The sequence below is a fragment of the Ornithorhynchus anatinus genome, chromosome 21 (assembly GCF_004115215.2).
Source record: "Ornithorhynchus anatinus isolate Pmale09 chromosome 21, mOrnAna1.pri.v4, whole genome shotgun sequence".
NCBI classification, from domain to species: Eukaryota; Metazoa; Chordata; class Mammalia; order Monotremata; family Ornithorhynchidae; genus Ornithorhynchus; species Ornithorhynchus anatinus.
The window spans coordinates 20,436,308-20,454,798 of NC_041748.1; the positions used below are offsets into that span (position 1 = coordinate 20,436,308).

The following is an 18,491-nucleotide window of genomic DNA, read 5'->3' on the forward strand; positions in this document are numbered from 1 at the left end:
GCGCTTAGCAAATGCCAACGCCGTTAGCGTCCGGCGCACATCAGGCACCGCGTGGCTCAGTGGAGAGAGCCCGGGCTTGGGAGTCGGAGGTCGCGGGTTCCAATCCCGCTCTGCCCCTCGTCAGCTGGGTGACCGTGGGCGAGTCGCTTCACCTCTCTGCGCCTCGGTGACCTCACCTGTGAAACGGGGACGGAGACCGAGAGCTCTACTCGGGACGACCTCGCATCTCCCCCGGCGCTCGGAACGGCGCCCGGCACGCAGTAGGCGCCTAACGGATACCGACGTTATCATCTCCATGCCCGTCTGCCCCGCCCGAGACGGCAAGCCGGCCGCGGACGGGGAAGGGGCCCGTTTTATACCGTTCCGTCGCACTGCCCGCGGGTGGCTCAGTCCGGTGCCCTGCACCCGGCGAGCGTTCGGTAAATAGCGTCGACGGCCCGTTGATCTTCCTGCCCGTCTCTCCCCTCTGGCCCGGAAGCGCGGCGGCCTCGCCCGAGCGCTCGGCACGGCGCCCTGCCCACGGCGAGTGCTCGGCAGATAGCACCGACTATCCCTTTCTCTCCCCTCCGGACTTTAAGCCGGTCGCGGACGGGGAACGCGTCCGTCCGTCGTCCTGGCTCTCCTCTCCCGGGCGCTCGGCTCGGCGCCCTGCCCACGGTGAGCGTCGGGTAAGTAGCACTGACGATTCCTATTCCTTTTTCTCCCCTCCGGACTTTAAGCCGGTCGCGGGCGGGGAAGGCGTCTGTTCACGGTCCCGCTCTCCTCTCCCGAGCGCTCGGCACACCGTTCTGCCCACGGTGAGCGTCGGGTGGATAGCACCGACTATTTCTGTTCCCTTTTCTCCCCTCTAGCCGTCGAGCCGGCCGCGAGCGGGGAACGCGTCCGTCTGTCGTTCCGTTCTCGGGCGCCCGGTACGGCGCCCTGCCCACGGTGAGCGTTCGGTAGACGGCACTATCTCCGTTCCTCTTTCTCCCATCTAGATTTCCGGCCGGTCGCGGACGGGGAAGGCGTCTGTCGTTCTACTCTCCTCTCCCCGGCGCTCGGTACGGCAGACGGCACTGCTTATCTCTGTCCCTCTCTCTCCCCCCTCTAGATTTAAGACGGATCGACGGGCGTCAGGGTCCGTCTCCCCGCTCTAGACCGGAGGCCGGCGGCGGAGGGAGACGCGGCTCCCGACGCCCCGCACACGGTAAGCGCCCGACGGATACCGTCGAGCGCCGGGGCGGCTCCCTCGGGGTCTCTCGCCTCCGAGGCCCCTCTGAGACGGTGAGGCGGTCGTCGCGGACGAGGAACGGGCCCGTTTTTTTTAACACCGCTCCGCCGTCCCGCCCGCGCGGCGCTCGGGACCCGGCGAGCGTTCAGCGGAGAGCACCGAGGGACCGGGCCCCTCTCTTCCCGTCCGGATCTCCCCTCTGGACCGTAAGTCGGGGGGCGCGCGAGGAACGGGTCGGTCCCCCTCTCGGAGCGCTCGGCGAGCGCCCGTGAACGCCACCGGCCGGGGGTCCGTCCTCCCCCTCCGGGCCGCGAGCCGGTCGGCGGAGGGAGACGCGTCCGCGAGAGCGTTCTGCCCACCTCTCCCGAGCGCTGGGCCCGGGGCCCCGTACGCGGCGAGCGCTCGATAAACTGCGCCGCCCCGCTCGCTAACGTTAATATCCGTCTCTCTCTCTCTAGATCGCGAGCCGGGGACGGGTCCGTCGACTCCGTGACCGGCGTCTCCTCGGAAGCGTGGAGCCCGGTCCCCCGCACGGGGCGAGCGCTCCTCGGTGAGTACGGCCGACGACGCGACCGGCGCCGTCCGCCTCCGTGGACCGTGCCGCGGTCGGATCGTCCTCCCCCGCGGCCCCGAGCCCGGGGCCGTGCGTGTGGAAAGGGCTCAATAAACAGGTCTACCAAAGAATGGTATTTATTGATCGCTTACTATGAGAAAAAGGCAGCTGGCGGGGACGTGGGGTCCGGGGGCGTGTCCGGGGGCGTGTCCGGGGGCGTGTTGGGGGCGTGTCCGGGGGCGTGGCGGGGGCGTGTCCGGGGCGTGTCCGGAGGCGTGTCTGGAGGCGTGGTGGGGGCGTGTCCGGGGGGCGTGTCCGGGGGCGTGGCGGGGGCGTGTCCGGAGGCGTGTCTGGAGGCGTGTCCGGAGGCGTGTCCGGGGGCGTGTCGGGGGCGTGGCGGGGGCGTGTCTGGAGGCGTGTCCGGAGGCGTGTCCGGGGGCGTGTCTGGGGGCGTGGCGGGGGCGTGTCCGGAGGCGTGGCGGGGGCGTGTCCGGAGACGTGTCTGGAGGCGTGTCCGGGGGCGTGGCGGGGGCGTGTCTGGAGGCGTGGCGGGGGCGTGTCTGGAGGCGTGTCTGGGGGCGTGTCCGGGGGGTGTCCGGGGGCGTGGCGGGGGCGTGTCTGGAGGCGTGTCTGGAGGCGTGTCCGGAGGCGTGTCCGGGGGCGTGTCTGGAGGCGTGGCGGGGGCGTGTCTGGGGGCGTGTCCGGAGGCGTGTCTGGAGGCGTGGCGGAGGCGTGTCCGGGGGCGTGTCCGGGGGCGTGTCCGGAGGCGTGTCTGGGGGCGTGGCGGGGGCGTGTCTGGAGGCGTGTCTGGAGGCGTGTCTGGGGGCGTGGCGGGGGCGTGTCCGGAGGCGTGTCCGGGGGCGTGTCTGGAGGCGTGGCGGGGGCGTGTCAGGGGCGTGTCCGGAGGCGTGTCCGGGGGCGTGTCCGGAGGCGTGTCCGGGGCGTGTCCGGGGGCGTGTCCGGAGGCGTATCCGGGGGCGTGGCGGGGGCGTGTCCGGAGGCGCGTCCGGAGGCGTGTCCGGGGCGTGTCTGGAGGCCTGTCCGGGGGCGTGGCCGGGGGCGTGGCGGGGGCGTGTCTGGAGGAGTGTCTGGAGGCGTGTCTGGAGGCGTGTCCGGGGGCGTGTCCGGGGGCGTGGCGGGGGCGTGTCTGGAGGCGTGTCTGGGGCGTGTCCGGGGGCGTGGCGGGGGCGTGTCTGGAGGCGTGTCTGGGGCGTGTCCGGGGGCGTGGCGGGGGCGTGTCTGGGGGCGTGGCGGGGGCGTGTCTGGAGGCGTGGCGGGGGCGTGTCTGGAGGCGTGTCCGGGGGCGTGTCTGGGGGCGTGTCCGGGGGCGTGTCTGGAGGCGTGGCGGGGGCGTGTCAGGGGGCGTGTCTGGAGGCGTGTCCGGGGGCGTGTCTGGAGGCGTGTCTGGAGGCGTGTCCGGAGGCGTGTCCGGGGCGTGTCTGGGGGCGTGTCTGGAGGTGTGTCCGGGGGCGTGGCGGGGGCGTGTCCGGAGGCGTGGCGGGGGGTGCCAGGGCGCCCCAGTCCTCATCCCCTTGTCCCCCCCACCCTCCCCCTCCGCCCTCCCCGCCCTCCCCCCCAGCCCCCCCCCCCACCAGCCCCCCCCCACCGGCCCCCCCCCCCGCCGTTGGCCCCGTTGGAGCCAAGGCCCGGAGGAGGGCGGAGACCTCTCCGGGCCCCGGTTCCCTCCTCCGGGAGGGAGGGGGCCCGGTCAGGCCCGGGGGCTCGGGCCGGTCGCCCCGTCCGTCCGTCCGTCCCCGCCCCCGCGGCCCCCGCCTCCCCGCGTCCGACCTCCCCGTCTCCCGCCCGTCCCAGCGCGCGGGACGGGGCCCGCCGTCGCCCGACCGGAGACGGCGACCGCGTCGTCCGCCCCGTGACCCGGCGGGCGCCCGCCCCGCGCCGCCGTCCCCCCGGCCCTCCGCCCCGCCGCGCGGGGGGGGCGCCCCGCAGACATCGCCCTCCGCGTCGTCGACCCCGGCGCCCGGGACGGGCGCCCGCCGCGGGCCGTCCCCCCTACTCGCCGACGACCCCGGCGCCCGCGACGTCGTCCGGCGCGGCTGCCGCCGGGGGGGGGGGGGGGGCGGGGGACCCGGGGGACGGACCGGGCGACCCGCCGTGAGGATGAGGATGGGGGGGGGGGGGGGGGGGGGCGGGCGGCCCGGACTCACAGACGCAGCGGGGGAGGCGTGAGGTCCAGATGGGGGTGCCCGTCTCGCGGCTGTAGCAGGTGAGCAGCGAGCTCCCCTCCAGCACGAAGCCGGGGTCGCAGCTGTACTGGACGGTGGCCCCCACCGGCAGCACCGGGTCCGAGACGAGGCGGGACGAGTGCTCCACGCCGCCGGGGTCCGTGCAGTACATGACTGGGGGGGGGGGGGACACGGACACGGCCGCGCCTCGTCACGGCGGCCCCGCCCGGCCCCCCGGCGGGGGCCCCGGTCCGGGGGTCGGGAGGACGCGGGTCCCCGATCCCGCGCCGCCGCGCTCCCCTCCTCCGCGGGGCGGGGACGGACGGCGGCGGCCCCGGATCCCCCCCCCCCCCCCCCCCGCGCCCGGCGCCCCGTCCGCCGGGATCGACGGCGTCGGGATCCGCGGGGCGATCGCCGGGCGCCGGGCCGGGATCCGGACCCGTGACCTCCGGCTCCCGGACCCGGGCTCCCCCCGCTGAGCCGCGCCGCTTCCCTCGGGAGCCCGGGGGCCCCGGCGCGGGGGGGAGGGCGGGGTCGCCTTACTCTTCTCGCAGAAGGGGGGGTCGCCGCTCCAGCTGAGGTCCCACTGGCAGGTGAGGGTCTCGCTCCCGACGACGTCGTAGCCCGGGTCGCACCGGTAGGTGACCCCGGCCCCCCTGCCCGGCTCCGCGTGGGACGTGGTCTTCCAGCCGTTCTGGATCTCGGGCAGGTCCGGGCACGAGTCGTTCCGAGACACCTCTGGGGGGGGGGGGGGGGCGGGCGGCCCGAGAGGCCGCGGGCCGGTCCCCTCCGGGCCGGCCCCTCCCGGGTATCCGCCGAGGCGCCCGCCGGGTGCGGGGCGGCGCCCCGGCCGCTCGGGAGGGACGGCGGGGCCCCGCGGCGGGCGCCTTCCCCGAGATCGACTCCCGCGGGGAACGGGGAGGGGGACGGCGAGCCCCCGGGCGGGACGACCCGAGGGCCTCGGATCCGGCCCGGCGCCCGCGACGGCGCTCCGCGCGTGGCGGACGCCCGCCCGGCGCGGTCGCTCGGCCTCTCGGGGCCCGGCTCTCCTCGTCTGTAGGACGGGGGATCCGGCGCCCGTCTCCCCGCCGTCTCGGAGCCCCGCGGGGGGCGGGGACCGCGTCCGCCCCGACGGTCCCGACTCCGCGCCGGCGCTCGGCACGGTGCCCGGCGCGCGGGCGGGAAGCGCTCGACGGGTGCCGCCCCGACGGTCCCGTCTCCGCCCGGGGGGGGGGGGGGGGCCGGTACCCGGGGCGAGCGCCCGACGGATACCGTTTCGAAAAACGCGCCGAGGTCCTCCGGGGGGGGGGACACGGGGGGACGGGACGGTACGGGACGGCGACGGGGACGGTCCCCCGGCACCCACCTACGTAGTTGACGGCGAAGCCCCGGGCCTCGGCGGGGGCGGGCCCGGCGGGTCCGGGTCGGGCGGGGGCGGAGCGGAGCCGCACGGTCAGGTCCGGCGTGGACGAGTAGAGCTTCTGGGGGCCGCCGCTCCCCGCGAACTGGCCCAGGACGCGCAAGGAGGTCTCGTCCCCGTCGTAGACCGTCAGCGTGTCGCTGTCGCTCAGGTTTAAGCTGGGGAGGGAAGCGCCGTCGGGGAGGTGGAGACCCCGCGGGGCGGAGGGACCCGGGCTCTCGCCCCGGCTCCGCCTCTCGTCGTCCCCCCCCGGGGACGGGACGGGACGGGACCGACCCGGTCTTTCCGCCGCCGAGGACGACTCGCGACACCGGAAACCTCGGGCCGGACCGACCCCGGGTGGAAATCGGAGCCCGAGAGCCCCCCCGGCGTCCCGCGGGGAAGAGGCGGTCCGGGTTTCCGACCCGGTGAGGCTCGCTCGCCCTCCCGTGTCACCCGAGCGCTTCCGCCCGCGACCTCTAATGACGACGACGGCGTCCGTTCCATTCGAGCGCTCGCTGCGTGCCGGGCACCGTTCCCGGCCCCGCTCTGGTACACGCGATGTCCGCCGCTCCCGAACCTCGCGGCGCTCGAGGACGTCTCTTTAAATCCTATATCCTGAACCGCTCGGTTATTCCCGTTCACCTCCGTCCCGACCGGAAGGCCGGCCGAAAGACGCTACTCGTCGGACGACTCCGTCGCCCTCCTCCGTCCCCGTGCCGTCGCGGGCGGGGAGCGTGTCCGGCCGTCGTCGTGCTGTACTCCCCGGGCGCTTACTACGGCGCTCCGCACGCGCCGAGCGCCCGGGCGACGCGACGCGACGCCCGGACGCGACGCGTTTCTCTCCGCCTCGCCCTCGAGCGCGAGGGCCCGTCGGGGCGGTGGCGTCCTCCCGCCGCCGAACCCGGGGCTCGGCACCCGGCGGGCGCTCCGTAAATGGGCCCGCGGGGCGATCGGAGCGGCCCGGGCGTCAGAGGACCCGGGTCCTCATCCCGACCCTGCCGCCCGCCCGCCGCGTGACCTCGGGCGAGCGGCCTCGCTTCTCCGGGCCGCCGTCTCCTCATCCGTAGAGCGGGGACTCGCCGCCCGTCCTCCCGCCGGCCTAGACCGTGAGCCCCGGGGGGGACGGCGGGGGGGGGCGGGAGGCGCCCGGTAAATCGCCGCCCGATGGGCGCGCGGACCCGATCGGCTCGCGACTCCCCCGGCGCTCGAGACGCTGGCCGACGCCACTCGGCCGGTGTCGCGGCCCTTCCTTCCCGCCCCTCGGTCTCCCCGCCCGCGAGATGGGGATGCCGTGCCCGTTCTCCCCCCCGCTGGCGCCGTCGGCTCAGAACGAGCGAGCGAGCGCTGAGCGGACACCGCGGGCGTCGCCGCCCGCACCCTAGGGGCTTAGTGCGCGGCCGGCGCTCGGCGCCTCCGTTTCCTCGCCCGTACGACGGACGGCCGATCCCCGTTCTCCCCCCCCCCCCCCCGCCGACGTCGTGAGCTCGGAACGGTCCGGACGCTCAGCGAGCCGCCTAACGCGTACCGTGATCGTCGCCGCCTGCGCCTCACCTCCGTTCGTTGGACGGTATCTATTGAGCGCTTCCTACGCGCGGAGCACCGTGCCAAGCGCTCGGAACGTACGATCCGGCCACGGTCGGAGACGATCCCTCCCCGACGACGGGCTCGCCGTCTAAACGGGGCTTCCGTTCTTGTCCCCTCCCCGCCGCTGACACCGTGACCTCGGGACGGTGCGGACGCTTAGCGGGCGCTTAAAAAAGACGACGCCCGTCGCGACGGCGAGTCGGGCGCTGGCCGCGCGCCGGGCAGCCTACCGAGCGCTCGTGCCGTCCGCCCGTCCCTCGCGCCCGGGACCCCGATCCCGTCCCGACCCCCTCGCCGGGACCGGAGACCCGGGCGTCCGGCCCCTCCCCGCCGGCCCTCGGGACCGTCGGCCCCGAGGGCGGCCGGCGGCCGGCCGTATCTACGTTTTGGGGTTACGGGGACGGGAGTCGGGAGAGGGGATGAATAGGGTTACGGATCCCCGGCGCCGCGCCCGCCGGCTCGCGGGGTTCGGTGATTCTCCCCGCGCCCTGAAAATGGTTTTCCTGAAGCCGTCGGGGACGGCGGAGGGGGTTGAATCGGGGGCTGCGGGGCCCCGTGCTCTCACCCGCCGGTTGGGGACGTGTTACCTTTCCCCTTTCCGCGAGGGACGGGGCGGGAAGTCCCTGGCCAAGCCCGCCCGGCCCCACGGGCATTAGAGGAACACAGGTAGCCGAGGGATTCCTCCGTCACTGGTGTTTACTGAGCGCTCGCTTCGCGCAGTGTGCCGGCCTGAGCGCTGGGAGAAGACAACTCTGTGGAGTCGGTGGACGTTTCTCTTTTTTAAACGGCGCCCGTTAGGCGCCCGCTGTGTGCCGGGCGCTCTTCTGAGCGCTGGGAGAGGACGGCGCCACGGGGTCGGTGGACGCTTCTCTTTTTTAAACGGCGCCCGTTAGGCGCCCGCTGTGTGCCGGGCGCTCTTCTGAGCGCTGGGAGAGGACGGTGCCACGGGGTCGGTGGACGCTCTTCTCCGTGCCTCGGTTCCCTCATCTCTAAAATGGGGATGAAGACCGCGAGCCTCGCGTGGGGCGACCCGATGACCCCGTATCTCCCCCCGGCGCTTCGAACGGTGCCCTGCACAAAGTAAGCGCTTAACAAATACCGACGTTATCGTTATTTTTTCCTCGACGCTGCTCGCCGAGCACTTACCGTGCACGGGACGCTCTTCCGAGCGTTGGGAGAGGACAGTGCTACAGAGTCGGTGGAGGCTTTTCTTTTTCAAATGGCGCCTGCTGAGCGCTCGCCACGCGCCGGGCGCTCTCCTAAGCGCCGGGGTGGATCCAAGCTGATAGGGTGGGGGCGGTCCCCCGCCCCGCATGGGGCTCGCGGTCTCCGTCCCCATTTTACCGATGAGGGAGCCGAGGCGCGGAGAAGTGACGTGACTCGCCCGAGCTCACGCAACGGGCGAGTGGCGGAGCCGGGATTGGAACCCGGGGCCTTCCGCCCCGGCTACTAGGCCGCGCTGCTTCTCCCTTACCTCCCGACGTTGCCCGCCCGCGCGGGCTCTCCTCAGTCTAGAGGACTGCCGCCAAGGCGAACACCGTGCAAAGCGCTGGGGTCGACAGACAGGGGTACCCGCTCCCTGCCTCCCAGGAGGAGCTCGAGGCCCTGACCGCGGGGACCGACGGGACGGGACGGGACGGGACCGGGACCGGGACGGGGCTGGGGGGAGCTGTCGGGGGAGAATGCGATTCGTACATTCAGTGGCATTGACTGAGCGCTTCCTGTGCGCTGAGCACCCGGGAGAGTCCAGCAGAACGGTAAACGCCCGTCGTCGGGTAGGGGTCGTCTCTGTCGCCGAACCGTTCTCTCCAAGCGCTCGGTACGGTGCTCCGCACACAGGAGGCGCTCCGTGAATGCGACTGAGTGAATACGGCCCCCGCCGCCGCCAAGCTCACGGTCCAGAAAGCGAAACCCCTGGATCGGAAGCTCGGTGCGGGCAGGGATCGCTCCCGCCCACTCGGTCGGATCGTCCTCTCCCTGGCGCTCGCCACGGTGCCCCGCGCGGAGCGAGCGCCCCGTAGATACCGCCCATCGACGGAGGCGGGGCAGGACCCCTTCCCCGAACGGCCGGCTGGAGATTCGGGGGCGGGATGGGCCGGGCCGCTCCTGGGTCGCGGGGTCTCGCCCTCGCCTCTCGGCGACGCAGGCGCCGACGCCGTAGACCGGGGGGAGCCTGGCTGCCCACTCTGTCGGGTTGGACTCTCCCAGGCGCCTGGGACAGCGCTCCGCACGCGGGGAGCAACTCGGTAAACGCCACCGACGACGACGGGAGGGGAGACCGTAAGCCCGCTGCGGGCGGGGAACGGGTCTACCGACTCTGTCGACTTGGCCTCCCCCCCAGCGCTCAGTCCAGTGCCCCGCACGCAGTAAGCGCTCAAGAAATCCCATCGACGACGATGGGAGAGGGAGACCCGGAAGCTCGCTGCGGGCAGGGCATCTGTCACCTCTGTTGTACTCTCCTCTCCCAAGCCTGGTACGGTGCTCCGCGCACAGTAAGCGCTCGGTGAATACCACTGACGAGGACGAGGAGGACGGGAGGGAGACGGGAGGGGATCGTATCTGCCGGCCCTGCTACGCGTCCTCTCCCAAGCGCTCACTACGGCGCTCGGCGCCGTAAACGCTCGGTAGACCCCGGAGACGGACGGACTCTCGGAGGAGAAGCGGCGTGGCCCGGTGGAAAGAGCCCGGGCTCGGGAGTCAGAGGTCGCGGGTTCCGATTCCGGCTCCGCCGCCGGTCAGCTGGGTGACCTCGGTCGAGCCACTTAACGTCTCTGGGCCTCGGTTCCCTCATCTGCAAAATGGGGCCGGAGACCGTGAGCCCCACGAGGGACGACCCGGTGAGCTTCTGTCTCCCCCAGCGCTCGGAACGGGGCTCGGCACACAGTGAGCGCTTAACACATCCTAACATCGCCATCCGTTACGGGACTGCCCCGACGGAGCAGGCGGTGGCCCGGGAGGGCCGGTCGGGGAGGAGGGGCCCGGGGCGACGCCGAGCCCCGGGCCGGAGAGCGTCCGTCCCTACTCACAGTTCCACGTCCAGGAAAATCCGCTTGTCCTCCCCGACGTGGATGCGCCAGATACAATCCTCTCCCTCCGCGTACGGGTCCGGCCAGTTCGGGGACAGGATCACTCCCGCGACGGCCGACAGCTCCCCGCCGCACAGGGCTGGGGCGGGGACCCGGGGGGGGGGGGGGGGGGACGACGACACCGAGGGAGGGAGGGAGGGGGGGAGGGGGCGGAGAGAGACCCGAGAGAGAGGAAGGGACGTGGGGGGGGGGGGGACCAAAATTAGGGGAGGTGAGGGAAGAAGGGGGGACGGGAAGAGGGAGAGAGGAAAGAGAGACAAATGGGGCAGAGAGACGGTCGGTCAGGGAGATAGGAGGGAGAGACGGACGGAGAGAGGAAGGGAGGGAGGGATCGAGAGGCCAGTGGGTGAGGGGGGACGGAGAGAAGGAGGGAAAGAGAGAGACGAGTGAGGCAGGGGGAGGGTTGGTCAGGGAGGTGGCAGAGGGACCGAGAGACGGAGACACTTTAGGCGTAAAGGTCGATTCGGGGTCCGGATCCGTAAAGCCAGATCGGGGAACTTCAGCGAGGCGGCCCGGCCGTGGGCCTCCGGAGCCGGAGTCTCCCCCTCTGGCCCGGGGGGGGCGCGCCGGGGGCGGGGGACGGGCCCGCCGCCCCCTCGGTCCGACCGGACTTCTCCCCGGCTCGCTCGGTCCGGCGCCCTGCACCTTGCGGGCGCTCGGTCGGGACCGCCGTGGATCGAGTCTAGGCCCGCCGCCCCGCTCCCTTCCCCTCGCCGCTCGGCCTTCCGTCCGGGAGGGCCAGCCCGGGGGGCCCCGGAGGGCAGGGCCCAGAGAGGGACGGGACGAACCGCGGGCGGGCCTGCGGGGGGGGGGACCGGCTCGCGGCGGGCGTCCCGGGGGGGCCGCGCCCGCGGGGCCCCCTCACCCCGGCAGAGAGGCTCGGTGTCGTTCCAGTAGGGGTCTCGGACGTTGACGCACTCGATGGTGGGGGGCCCCTGGTCCAGGGAGCGGCCGGGGTCGCAGGCGAACTCCACCACGGCGCCCACGCTGTAGGTCGGGTCCGAGGTGGTGAAGTTCCCGTTGTGGATGTAGGGCTCGTAGCAGTGACCCTTCTCGAAAGCTGAGGGGAGAAGGGAGGTCAAACTCCCTCCCTTCCCCTCTTCAAAGCCCTACCGAGAGCTCGCCTCCTCCTCCGGGGGGGGGGGGGGCCTTCCCGCACTGAGCTTCCCCTTTTCCCTCCGCTCCCCCTGCTGCCTCTCTGCCCCCGCCTTCACCTCCCCTCAGCTAAGCCCCCTTTCCCCCCCGCCTTTCCCTCCGCTCCTCCCCCTCTCCCTTCCCCTCCCCTCAGCACTGTGCTCGTCCGCTCATCTGTATGTATTTTTCTTGCCCTATTTATTTTATTCACGAGATGTCCGTCCCCCGATTCTGTTCACCGCTGTGGTTTTCGTCCGTCTCCCCCGATCAGACTGTGAGCCCGTCAGCGGGCGGGGACGGTCTCTATCTGTTGGCCAATTGTCCCTTCCAAGCTCTTAGTCCAGTGCTCTGCACGTAGTAAGCGCTCGGTAAATACCGTTGCACGAGCGAATGAACATATACCGACATTATTACTATCACTATTATCATCACCTGCTGCGCGCGGAGCACCGTCCTAAGCACTTGGGGGAGAGCAGTACAAAAATAACAGACACCTTCCCTGCCCACGATAAACTTACAACGCATTCGTTCAGAGTTATCGGGCGTTTACTGCGTGCAGAGCACACCGTTGATCGGACTGTGAGCCCGTCACCGGGCGGGGACCGTCTCTATCTGTTGCCAAACTGTCCATTCCAAGCGCTTAGTACAGTGCCCTGCACGTAGCGGGCGCTCGATACTACTGAATGAATGAACAATTAATAATAACCCCATCGCTTACTACGGTGCCTGGCACACAGTACACACACAGCAGATCCCACAGTTATTACTATTTTCATTATCCCAATTTACTTGTATCCGCCCCAGCGGTTTATCCAGTAGCTTCTAGCGAGACATTAGTAACTTAAGTGCTTTCTCTGGGCCGAGCAGTCAGTCCGTCGTACTTAGTCAACACACGGTGCTGTGTGCAGAGCGCTGTGCTGTGCGTTTGGGAGGGGACACCAGGACGATGTAACAGAGGCATCCCCTGCCCACAAAGAGTTCCGGTCCAGAGGGAGAAGCGGGCGTTAACAGGAACGACGGCCGGGGTAGATCCGGATTTGGGGGTCCCCGTCGGCCGGCCGGGGAAACCGAGGCCCAAATGAGCGAAATCCCAATTACGGTATTCGTTAATTTAGTCGGAGAAGCAGCGTGGCCTAGTGGACAGAGCGCGGGCCCGGGGGGTCAAAAGGACCCGGGTTCTAATCCCCGCTGGGCCATTTGCTTGCTGTGTGACCTCGGGCAAGTCACTTCTCTGGGCCTCGGTTTCCCCGACTGTCGGATGGTGAGACCCGGTCCCCCGACTCTTCGGACCGCGAACCCCGTATGGGACGGGGGGGGGCCGCGTCCAGCCTAATTGGCTTGTCCCTGCCCCAGTACTTAGAACAGTTTTTGGTAGAAGATAAGCGCTTAACTAAGACCGTGAAAACAAAAACCGGCAAACGAGTTCACCCGGCGGGTAAGAGGCGGAGCCGGGCCGAGAACCCGGGTCCTCTGACTCCCAGGCCCGGGCTCTCGCCACTAGGTTACGCTGAATACGGTGCCTGGAACGTAGTAAGTGCTTAACAGATGCCACAGTTATTATCCTGATTATCATCCCGGTCTGCTTGGGTCTAGCAGAGTGCCTGGCACGTAGTAAGCGCTTAACAGGTCGCACGGTTATCATCATCCCAATTGGACTGGATCCACCCCAGCGATCGGAACGGTGCCCGGGACAGAGTGCGCTTAAATATTAGTACGTCGTCGTCGTTACTATTATCGAATGCCGTCGAGGCGTTTCCGATTCCCGGCGACTCTGCGGATCTCTTTTCTCCAGGATATCGAGATGTTTTTCTCCAGCGCATGGCTGTATTTTCTCCAGACGCGCGCATCCATACCGCAGTTATTATTATTACTATTATCATTATCCGAATTGGCTCGTATCCACCTTAATAATAACGCCGGTGTCTTGTTAAACGCTTACGACGTGCAGGGCGCCGTTCTAAGCGCTGGGGTAGATACAGGGTCATCGGGTTGTCCCACGTGAGGCTCACAGACTTCATCCCCATTTTACAGCTGAGGGAACTGAGGCCCAGAGAAGTGAAGTGACTTGCCCACAGTCCCACCGCTGCCCAGTGGCAGAGGCGGGGTTCGAACCCATGACCTCCGACGCCCCGGCCCGAGCTCTTCCCACTGAGCCGGCGGTCAGTACAGTGCCCGGCACGCGGAAAGCGCTTAACCGACGTTATCGTCGTCGGCACCAACTGCCGTCGAGACGTTTCCGATTCCCCGCGGCTCCGTGGATCTGTTTCCTCCCGAATATTGACATGTTTTTCTCCAGCACACGGCTGTATTTTCTCCGGAGGCTTCGATGCCACGGTTATTGTCGCGACTACTATTATCGTTACCCGAATTTGCTCGTGTCCACCTTGGCGGTTAGTACCGTGACTGGCACACGGAAAGCGCTTAACCAACGTTATATTATCATTACCACGATCAAAGCTTCAACACCACAGTTCTCATCAGCAACCGTCATCGTTATCCGAATTCGCTCTTATCCACCTTGGCGGTCGGCACGGTGCCTGGCGCGTGGAAAGCGCTTAACAGACATTATTACGTGATCGTCACCGTCGTCACCGAATGCCGTTGCGACGTCTCCGATCGGCGGCGGCCCTATGGGCCTGTTTGAGCCGGATTACGGCTCTATTTTCTCCGGGAGCTTAAATACCGCCACTGTCGTCACGCCGCCTATTGTCACTGGGCCCATCGGCTCGTGCCCGGCCCCGTGGCGAGCGCCCGACGGACACCGCCGCGATTCCCGTCCTCATCGCGATCGCCACCGTCGGTCGTCTTTACCTTCGAAGCGGATGTTGAAGGCGGCGTCGGTCCCGGCCCGGTCGGTGGTGAAGTGGATGCGGAGGGCCGAGCCCTCGCTCAGCAGGCCCTCGAAGGGCACGGCCTCCGTCTGGAGGGAGTCGTAGAGCACCCCCGACGGGTCGCCGTGCCCGCTCGACACCACCATCCTGACGTCGGGGGCGGGGGGGGGGGGAGACGGAGAAAGAAAGAAAGAAAGATAATGCCACCGTCCTCGCCCCGCGCCGTCGCAGCCCGGCCTCCACCTCCCGCCGCGTCAGGCTCTCTAGCCCGGCAGCTCGGGGCCGACCGGCGGTGGACTCTCCCGAGCGTTTAGTACGGTGCTCTGCCCCGGGCTCCGCCCTCGAGGCCTCGAAGCACCACGCGTCGTCCTCCCCCTCCGCGAAGTCCCCGGGCAACAGTCCCTTCTAGACTGGAAGCTCCTCAGTGGGCAGGGAATGTGTTATCGTCGTAATTATCACTATGGCATCTGTTAAGCGCTTACTGTGGGCCAAGCGCCGGGGTGGATGCAAGCCGATCCGATCGGACGCGGTCCCCGTCTCCCACGGGGCTCACGGTCTCAATTCCCGTTTTCCAGATGAGGTCACCGAGGCACAGCCTCAGTCACTTCGCTTCTCTGTGGCTCGGTGACCTCATCTGGAAAACGGGGATTAACTGGGAGCCCCACGTGGGACGACCCGATGACCCCGTATCTACCCCGGCGCTTAGAACGGTGCTCTGCACACAGTAAGCGCTTAACGGATACCGACATTATCAGCTGGACTTCTTCTTCCTCCCAAAGCGGAGGGAGGCCGGGGCCTGGGAGTCAGGGGGACCTGGGTTCTCATCCCGGCTCCGTCGCCTGTCCGCCCTGGGACCTCGGGCGAGTCGCGGCTCTTCCCCGGGCCTCGGTTACCTCATCTGGAAAACGGGGATTGTTCATTCGATCGTACTGACTGAGCGCCTACCGTGGGCGGAGCACCGCGCTTGAGCGCCTGGGAGAGGGCGATGCAACAGGAGACGGACACGCTCCCTGTCCACGACGAGCCGACAGTCTAGAGGCCCGCGAGCCCCACGTGGGACAGGGACTGCGCCCGACCCGAGGAGCCCGTACTCTCCCCCGGCGGCAGGTACGGTGCCGGGCACGTACGCGGTGCTTAATAGATACCACTTCCAAAAAAAATTAGAAAAGCTAAAGGGAATTCTAGGGAGCGATTCCTGAACAAACCGCTCCGCCCCGGTTCGTTCTTAAACGATTCCACGAAGAGGGCACGTGACGACAGGCGCCGCTAAACCGAGTACTGGGTACCCGGGGGAAACGACAGCAAGTGCATCAAAGGGCTCCCGGGATCCGAAAGGCGGAATGAAACGGTACGAGTGTATTAAAACGGGGAGAATGAACACGGCGTGATTGCATATCCAGATGGCCCAGTAACCACGAAGCCATAATAAAAATAATTTTGGGGTGTACCTGTGTTCAAAAAAAACCAACCACCGTGATTTTTCAGGATGATCCTTCTCTCCCTGTCTAAAACGGACCCCTGCCGATTGGCTGCGGATCTTTTATCATCTCGGAAGGATAATCTCGGGGGCTAAGCCCTCGATTCAAGTCGGGCTCAGGTGCCTGAGAAGAGGAGGAGGAAAGAGGAGGACGAGGGAGGAATTTCCATCCAAGCCCGGCCAACTCTGCACAGTCGTCTGGGGAGAGGAGTCCAGCGCGCAAGAGGGGGCCTGGATTCTCGGCCCCGGCGGGAGTCTATTAAGTGCTTAGCATGCGCCAAGCGCTGAGGTGGTACAAGATCGTCGGGTCGGACACCGACCCCGTCCCACCTGGGGCTCACGGTCTGAGCAGGAAGGAGGCGGATCTAATCCCCATTTTACAGAGGAGGGAACTGAGGGCCAGAGCAGTGAAGTGACATCCCCCGATGACGATGATAATTCGAACTGTGGTATCTGTTAAGTGCTGCCTACGTCCGAGGTACCGTACTAAGCGCTGGGGTGAAGACAAGCAAATTGGGCTGATAATAACAATGGTGTTTGTTAAACGATTTCTCCTGTGTGAGGCGCTGGGGTGGAGACAAGCAAATTGGGTTATTAATCAGAACAACGGTGGTATTTGCTAAGGGCTGACTACGTGCGAGGCACCGTACTGACCGCCGGGGTTAAGAGAAGAAATTGGGTTCATGTTAATAATAATAACCTCATCTGGAACATGGGGATGAAGACTGAGCTCCACGTGATTTACCTTGTATCTACTCCAGGGCTTGGAACGGTGCTTGGCACATAGTGAGCGTTTAACAAATACCATCGTTATCATCATCATCATCATAATGGTATTCGTTAAGCGATGACTACGTGCGAGGCACCGAGCTAAGGCACCGGGGTGGAGGCAAGCAGATTGAGTTCAGAAGGATGATGGCTGTAGTGTTCGTTAAGTGCTCGCTATGTGCCAGGCGCTATACAAAGCACCGGGGTGGCGACAGGCAAACCGCGTTGAGAATAATAATAACTGTGGTGTTTGTTAAGTACTTACTAGGTGTCGGGCGCCGTACTAAGCGCCGGGGTGGACACAGGCAAATTGGGTTGATGATAATCACGACGACCGTGGTGTCCGTTAGGTACTTACTAGGTGCCGGGCACCGTACTAAGCGCCGGGGTGGACACAGGCGGATTGGGTTGATGATAATCACGATGACCGTGGTGTTCGTTAAGTGCTTGCTAGGTACCGGGCACCGTACTAAGCGCCGGGGTGGACACAGGCAGATTGGGTTAAGAATAATCACGATAACTGTGGTGTCCGTTAGGTACTTACTAGGTGCCGGCCATCGTACTAAGCGCCGGGGTGGACACAAGCGGATTGGGTTGATGATAATCACGATGACTGCGGTGTCTGTTAAGTGCTTACTAGGTGCCAGGCACTGTACTAAGCGCTGGGGTGGGTACAAGCCAATTGGGATAATAGTAATGATGAAAACCGTTGTATTTGTTCAGTGTTTACTGCGTGCCAGCCACTCTACTAAGCCCTGCGGCGAATCGGGTCGGACGCCGTCCCCGTCCCACGTGGGGCTGGCGGTCTCCATCCCCATTTTCCAGATGAGGGAACTGAGGCCCGGAGAAGTGAAGTGATGACAATGATGACGGGGGTATTTGGGAAGCCGAACAAGTAGCGTAATATTAATAATAATAGAGGGGGAGACAGATACGGCGATTGAGACCGTCAGCCCTCCGTGTGTCCGATTCCATTCGCTTGTATCCGCCCAGTGACTGGCACAGTGCCTGGCACATAGCGAGTGCTTAACGAATGCCATCGTTATCAGCGTCAGCGTCGTCGTCTTCACTCTTATCGTACAAATCAATGAATGACGGATACGGACCTAAACGCCGTGGGGCCGAGGCAGTCGGCGGGGGTCGGGGGCCGCAGAAAGGGGTCACGTCGGGGCGGCGCAGAGGGGAGCGGGAGAAAGGTTTCTCACCCGAGGGTCTCCGGTGGTCGCAAGGGCGTCGCCTCCTCCTCCTCCTCCTGGGGCCGGGGGACCCCGGGGCCGAGAGCCGTGGGGGCTTCGGGAGGGAGGGGAGGGCGGCCGGGGGGGGGGGGGGCGGTCCGGCTCTCACCTGTCCCGGTGGGCGAGCGCCAGCCTCTCGAAGTGCAGGTGGAGCTTCTGTCCCTCGGGAGCGGCCAGGGTCCACGTGCAGGCCCGGGTGCCGTTGGCGGGGCCGGGCAAGCTGGGCGACAGGACGCGGCCCATGGTGGCGTTCACCACCGACCCGCCGCACGGCGCTGGGGAGGGGGAGGCCACGCGTGAGCGCCGGGCCGGCCCGCCCCGCCCCCCCGTGCCTTCCCTCGCCCCGACCGCGGGTGAAAGGGGCGGGACTGTAAAATGGGGACGAGGACGGCGAGCCCCACGTGGGACAACCTTGACGACCCTGTATCTACCCCAGGGCTTAGAACGGTGCTTGGCACACAGTAAGCGCTTAACGGATATTATCATTACGCCGTGTTGCTTCTCCTCTCCTCCGAGAGGCCTTCCCCGACTGAGCCCCCCTCTCCTCTTCTCCCCCTCCCTTCTTGCGTCGCCCCGACTTGCTCCCTTGATTCACCCTCCCAACCCCCCGATGCTTACGTCCATCTCCATCATTTATTTAATTCTATTAATGCCCCGTCTCTCCCTCTAGACCGTGAGCTCGTGGGCAGGGGATGCGTCTGTTAGAGTACTGCGCTGTTCTCTCCTAAGCACCTAGTACAGTGCTCTGCACACGGTAAGCGCTCAATAAATACGACAGATCGACCGATCCATTCAACAGCACCCTGAAGGCGGGGATCGGAACTATAAACTAGATCGTCCGCTCCGGAGCGCTCCGGCCGGTGTACTGCGCACAGGAGACTGTAGGCTCTGTAAGGGCCGGGATCGGGTCTGCTTCTTCTTTTGTCCTCTCCCGAGCCTTCAGCACAGTGCTCTGCACACAGGAAGCTCCTTGAGGGCGGCGACTGTAATAATGATACTACTAACGATGGTATTTCTTAAGCGCC

General features: G+C 67.2%; 1 protein-coding gene and 1 long non-coding RNA gene across 7 annotated transcripts in view; one reads left to right on the forward strand and one right to left on the reverse strand.

Moving 5' to 3' along the window:
• SEZ6L (seizure related 6 homolog like) overlaps window positions 1–18,491 on the reverse strand; it is a 124,242-nt gene that overhangs the window by 14,872 nt on the left and 90,879 nt on the right. For 4 of the 6 annotated variants that reach the window (XM_029049134.2, XM_029049133.2, XM_029049132.2 and 1 more), the window contains exons 6-12: window positions 17,576–17,741; window positions 13,967–14,133; window positions 10,887–11,081; window positions 9,962–10,100; window positions 5,316–5,527; window positions 4,493–4,687; window positions 3,932–4,123 (exon numbers count right to left, since the gene is read on the reverse strand). In XM_029049134.2, the coding sequence (XP_028904967.1) occupies window positions 3,932–4,123; window positions 4,493–4,687; window positions 5,316–5,527; window positions 9,962–10,100; window positions 10,887–11,081; window positions 13,967–14,133; window positions 17,576–17,741 (1,266 nt within the window). The remainder of the gene's footprint in view (window positions 1–3,931; window positions 4,124–4,492; window positions 4,688–5,315; window positions 5,528–9,961; window positions 10,101–10,886; window positions 11,082–13,966; window positions 14,134–17,575; window positions 17,742–18,491) is intronic. The other 2 variants (XM_029049137.2, XM_029049136.2) reach the window with 1 other exon arrangement.
• On the forward strand, window positions 631–1,889 carry LOC120639079. Its single transcript, XR_005661259.1, has 3 exons — window positions 631–668; window positions 1,094–1,419; window positions 1,672–1,889. It is a non-coding gene; the product is annotated as an uncharacterized LOC120639079 (long non-coding RNA).